At 44.6% G+C, this 6,000-nt stretch overlaps 1 protein-coding gene across 1 annotated transcript in view; it reads right to left on the minus strand.

The window, feature by feature from the left end:
- The window catches only part of LOC142785169 (phospholipid-transporting ATPase ABCA3-like), a 77,738-nt gene that overhangs the window by 47,979 nt on the left and 23,759 nt on the right, over positions 1-6,000 (minus strand). The window contains exons 8-12 of the mRNA XM_075883624.1: positions 5,907-6,000; positions 5,267-5,384; positions 1,933-2,087; positions 1,679-1,834; positions 28-200 (exon numbers count right to left, since the gene is read on the minus strand). The exon at positions 5,907-6,000 is cut by the window's right edge and continues 32 nt beyond it. Of these exons, the coding sequence (XP_075739739.1) occupies positions 28-200; positions 1,679-1,834; positions 1,933-2,087; positions 5,267-5,384; positions 5,907-6,000 (696 nt within the window). The remainder of the gene's footprint in view (positions 1-27; positions 201-1,678; positions 1,835-1,932; positions 2,088-5,266; positions 5,385-5,906) is intronic.

The following is a 6,000-nucleotide window of genomic DNA, read 5'->3' on the forward strand; positions in this document are numbered from 1 at the left end:
ACATTCAATGAAAACTGCGGCACCTACCGAATTCTGCCATTCACTATGATGAGTATGCGGTCAGCCAGGACGTCTGCTTCATCAAGATGCTGGGTCGTGAGGAATAGCGCGCAGCTCCTACGAATCTTAAGGAGAAGCTCCCACATCTCACGGCGGCCCTCCGGGTCCATGTTGGCCGTGGGCTCATCCAAGATGATCACCTGGGTAGTTGTTTACTGCGATTTAGTCAGTGACACGCTATAGTTATGATAACATTAAGCCCACGAGGAAAGAAAATGGCACCCGATGAAATCTGGTAAAGTTGCGGTAGTCCACGAATTCACATCTCCCCTCTGTCACCCTTTCTATAGACTTGAAGGTGAAAATCCAGCCTTACAGTGAAACACAGCCTATAGGTGCGAAGAAAACCTTATTAGAAAGACATATTTATTACTGTTAAAAGAAAGTCATAAAATGATTGGAGTATCATCAACCACTCCTTCTCATTAACGTTCTGGAGCCACTACACTAACCGAAAAGCAGTGGGAGGCCCAGTTATGAGACCTGGGCCTGAAGAATCAGAGAAGCATGTTTCAACGAGTGCGAGCGATGGCGAAGGCTCGCGGCTACCTTTCATAAGGAGGTCATCCACCTTGGGCGCATAAGGCGTTTCCTCAAATAAAAGTCTATTTTAACTCTCTCTATAGTGTGCATGTTTTCCCTGGACTAATTAGGCTAGTTTTGTATATCTGACGTTTCAGCTGTCAATTGCTTCAGTTGGAATCTGGCAGCCTCTTTGTCAGCTGTCATGGCAGAGCGACTACGGAACAAAGGATCTAATATTGACTAAGACATTAGGCCAGTAATAATTTTCGATAGGCGGCAAAGATTTATATAATAGTGCTGGATGGGTGTAGTTTTCAACACTTTCATGCAATAGCACTTCGATGACGCTTTTTTCTTTTGTGAGCATCAGTCATCTTCGCTGGCTTTTAAAGAGCCAAGCCTATGTGAACGCATATGATTTGCGACAGTGGTGGACGAAAGCAGCTATTGTTACCCACTTGTCCGATGCTGCCTCGAACTTTCGTCCAACACCTTCACGTATGAACGAAAGTGGTGTGCGCGTAAAGCGAGTTTCATAGCCTTGAACTAGAAATACTTATGTATTAAAGCTGCCATAGAGTCCACTATGACAACAGCGGCCACTTTCATCGTATCTTCAGCTTTACCAAGCAATTATCAGTGCTTCATTAAATACGCCTGTGGGTAGACAACTGTTTCTGTGCTATTATGCTCTCGAGAATAAAACATAACTTCGGCGTGCTATCGTTTAGAATAAAAATAAATTGAAGAAGTGCCGCCCCAGCTCAATATCACGGTAGGTCAGAATAGATCGAGCGAATCTACAAACGGGGTTTTCGCATCGTTACACACCTCTGCAATGTATTATGTGCGCTCTAAGTACCATTGTATTGCTCGCGCTTACAGCAGTGTGAAGGGAAGTGTTAAGAACGAACCTATTTCAACAATAACAACGCCACAGGGTGCAATCATTGCTACCAGACAGGACTCATTGTCAATGCACTAATACGGCATAAAATGAATGGCTCATATGCATCGTACCACGTCTGGCTGCACAATTCCCTTGAATACAGGGTGTACAACATTCCCAACGTTTGCATATTTTCTCCCCTACCTTCGGCTTGGACACGATGGCCAGAGCAGCGCAGAGGCGTCGCTGTTGGCCCAAGGACAACGTGTCCACCAGATCAGAGCGGTACTGAATCAGACCAGTTTCGTTCAGCAGGGTGACCACTTCCTGCCGAACGCTGTCGTATGGGGTGCCCTTAACCTAGAAATGACAGTGAACAGTCAAGTAGACAAGGTGGCAGTGAAGATTACGCAGGGGCCGCGTGTTACATGCAACCATACAAGTGATAGGAAGCTTACGACAGCGAAGAAAACTAGATGCTCTTCAACAGTGAGGTCATCGAACAGGATGTTGTCCTGAGCACAGTAGGCGATGCTTTCGCGGGCATCCTTGGTGCACGTCATGACGTCATATCCGCCCACCAGCACATTGCCCGAGGTGGAGTTAGTGAACCCTGTAATGTTAGTTTAAAAAAGCTCGTTGTCGTTGCCGACAGCGTGTCCGACCCTTATTAAAATATCACTGCTACTCTCGTGTTTGAGATCTCTCCTGTGCAAATAATAAAGTATGAGGTCTGGGAGAAAATGCATTTCTGTTTTTTTTTTTTTGGCCATATTATTGTCAATTGATGGCTCATCATTTCGCTTCATATACTTTTTGTCTACGCAGTTTTTTTTTCAGCGGATAAAAGAAAAAAGTGTTAGACCCCTCTCCCCTTACATTCGAAAGCGGAACTAAAAGTAATCATTTTTAACCTTTCATCAGTCATAATCCTTTCGCTTGGTAAACTCACAATGTCAGGTGTGCGTGAGCCTGACGATCCTCAAATTTACTTTGTGTGACGCTGTGAGTCAATTGAATATGTCTGTACAGACTCATATTTGATGCCGGGTAGCAAGTTGTCATTGAACTTGCCCTCCACACTGCCTGAGCTTGCCTCACAAGTATTCGACACTGCAATGCAGAAAGCATGTTGTCGTGCCACTGACACTGAAAACCAAGCAACAAATAAAAAAATCGGACTGCTGCTAGCGAAAAAGCAGACAAAAAGAGCGGGCTACTTCTAGCGAGAAAGCCGACAAGAGCGAAAACCGCAATGGAACTAGACACAAGTGCGGTGGACTTTAAGTCGCTCAATCATCTTGTGTAAGCACCGCAGCTGTTTCAAAGTTTTTAGATGCGGAGCATCTTATACTCGCGCCTTGTAGTGCGCCGTCCGCACCGCTTCTCGAACATTCGACAGCTGACGCGCGCGCATGCGCCGTCGCGTCGTCGCCCACTCTTCCACCATCTGTGCATCCCTTCCTCCTCTACACACCGCGCGCGCTTCACTCCTCCACCATCTGTGCACCCTTCCTCCTCTACACACCGCGTTCGACATCTACAATTCTCCTGATTCTCCAGTGGACGCGCATGTGGCGTCGCGCTTCGAGAACATTCAACAGCTGACAGTGCATGCGCCGTCGTGCTGTATATATACTCAAGGTCGGCGCTCGCTCGCTCAGTTGCCGCTCGTCGGTTGGTTTGTACGGCGCGTCGACGTCCAAGGTCGCGGTGAAATGAATTCCAACGAATCCACAAACACAATGATCAACGTCCCTTCGACCAGCGCCGCCCTTTCGCATACGTGTGTACGTGTTCACTCATTTAACACCCCCTCCTACAACCACGTTAACCAATTTAGCCATCGACCCTAGTAAGTCGCAATTTAACACCCCATTTCACAACCACGATAACCAATTTAGCCATCGACTCAAGTAAGTCGCACTTTAACACCCCGTTAAGCAATTATATGGTCCGCATCCTCCTCAGTGTTCCCCCGAGGGAAGCTGCGGGCAATTTTTTTCGTTTATGTTCTCAAAACTCATATTTTTTATTTAATCAGACATAACACGCAAACATGGACACGAGAAGGAAGTCAAGACATCAAAAAAGGTGTTTGTGGCGTCCTTAATTCCTTCTTGTGCCCGTATTGGCATGCCCTGTAGTTTCAAAATGAATGCGTAATGAAGCAGTCTGCTGCAAGTTATATTTTTGGTATTTTTTCATGCCTGAGCAAGTTCAACCTTTCTAGTAATGAAGATTTTTCTACTAAAACTAGAAATAACTTATCAATTTAGAGGTTTTGCAATGAACTTCAAGAAATATAACCCTGCACGAAAATATATTATGGCGCCTTGTTATGCAATGGTGTCCCTGTTGCCGAAGCATTATTTTTGTAATATACCCTCATGTTTTAATTATTACCTAGTCTGATTTATTTTAGTTGATTGCGCTGGTAAAAGCTTCTTTCATTCCCTTAGAGCAAATTAGTTTTTTCGTTAGAATTTAAGTGAGGCTTGTTTGCGCAGTTCTCTTTTAATGAAACGTTTTACTTTTGAAAATTAACAAAAGAAGAACTTGCTTTCAAAATTGCCCCATATGAACAAGAAGGTGTTCTTTAAGATGCATACTTCTGTGTAAGGCTTGGCCTTATTTTAACATTTTTTCGATGCACTTATTCTTAGATTGTAGGCTTTTTAAGATTTTGCATGACCTAACTGAAGTAGTGCTTGTCGCAAGGCATTCTCGCTGCCATCAATGCGGATATTAGCACAAGTTAAAAGCCGCCGTAGCATAATGGCATTTGAGGTTGCAGGGTTTTTTTGTAAGGGTATCTGAGCTTCAACATTTACCGTCAATGCAAATAAAAACTACGCTTTGTCGTATTGAGGTTTTCATTTAGACTGGCTTTTCGTAGCGCTTATTCCTAAACTGAGTCTCTGCTTGACGATCGATATGCTGGTGGCATAAATTACGGAGGTATGGAGTCATAGAAAAGCCGAAATTCAAGTCAATATTGTGTTAACTCGAAATGTCTGACCTGTGAATCATAGGAAGTGCCTTATCTCAAGACGTACAAAAAGAAAACGGAGGCTCTGCCTAATGGTGATAAAATTCCAGTGCGGCATGTGATGTCTAAACAAGTTTCTACACGAACTCGAACAAAACAGCAATACTGCTTTTTGAAGCCGCACTAATAGATGTTTAGTTTGTGCCGAAGTAGCCCGAGTCTTCTCTCTCGGGCATCGCCAGTACTACAATTATAGCCACAAGTGAGACCACTTGCTTCAACGGAGAACTTGTTTTAATATCTATTTAGTTCCAATTCACTTATGTCTTTGTACTAAGTTTCCGGTATCACATGTCATCATACAATCTACTGAGAGTGCGTCACAAAGTAAATCTTAAAACGCCGGCAAATATTTAGAGATTCAATGCAATTCGCGCCTAAATATAGTGAACTATGCAACAGAAACACTAAGTGTGATTAAGAATTGAGAGCTCCACACATATAGTGTAGCCAAGGTTGGTCGCTTCCTCTCAGATACCCAGCCTCGGCAACCAACTTTTGGCTGTCCAAGCAAGCCCGCGAACTAGTGGTGAGGCATAGCCTCGACGTCTCCACATGGGAGATCAAAGGCTAGGTTGGAGAAAGCTCTGCAGGCTGCTAGTTAACATGGTACCAACCAAAACGAATGAACGCTGTAGTACCTGATCCTCTACAGAGACATCTAGTGGGTCTGTCCCTGCGGCGTACTGCTTGTGGACGCCACTCGCTCGCAGGGTCCGTGAATTGAGCCTCTTACTTACCGGTGATCATGTTCAGCAGCGTTGTCTTGCCGGCGCCGTTGTGGCCAAGAAGCACGGTAATCTGGTTGTTGAAGATGCGCAAACTGACGTCATGAACGGCTTCCACGCCGTCGTAATCCTGCGACACGTACGCATCAGAAGCGACGTGTCAAAATCTCGTTCAGTGCAGTTTAACCACTTGTGAATAAATCAATCAAAAACAACTTTTATTGGGTTTATCAGGATGTCAACTGGTATTCACTTTTCATGGTCATGACTGCATGAGATCACATATATCGGAAGTGGCTAGCTATATGTACGCGGCCCTTCTTTGCTTTACCTATCGATTGAAAACTGTTTATGCTTATCTAGCTGCAAGAAGCACACCTTCTCGTTGTGAAAGCTCTTCTCGGTCCTGGAAGCTTATCCGACGCAAGCCCTGTGTTTAATGTAATCGGACGGAAGGTGATTAGACAATTTGCTTTTGTTTTGGCACACTCTCAATACATGGAACTATTCAAAATGTTCCCCGAGACGCCAAGACAACCAAGTGCCAATTTTAAACTAGTAAGAACTAGTATACAAATAAATTTATTAGGGGAAAGTAACAGCGATATCATAGTTGCTTCGGGTCGCGGTGTTGATGGCGATTGGTGCTTGCCTTGCTGACGTGAAAGAGGTCTATAGCGACACATTGATCTCTTGGTTCCGGCTCGAAGTTTGCAACCTCTTTAGCCGACCTCAACGGCTCCTTG

This window comes from Rhipicephalus microplus, unplaced genomic scaffold, assembly GCF_043290135.1.
Source record: "Rhipicephalus microplus isolate Deutch F79 unplaced genomic scaffold, USDA_Rmic scaffold_18, whole genome shotgun sequence".
Classification (NCBI taxonomy): Eukaryota; Metazoa; Arthropoda; class Arachnida; order Ixodida; family Ixodidae; genus Rhipicephalus; species Rhipicephalus microplus.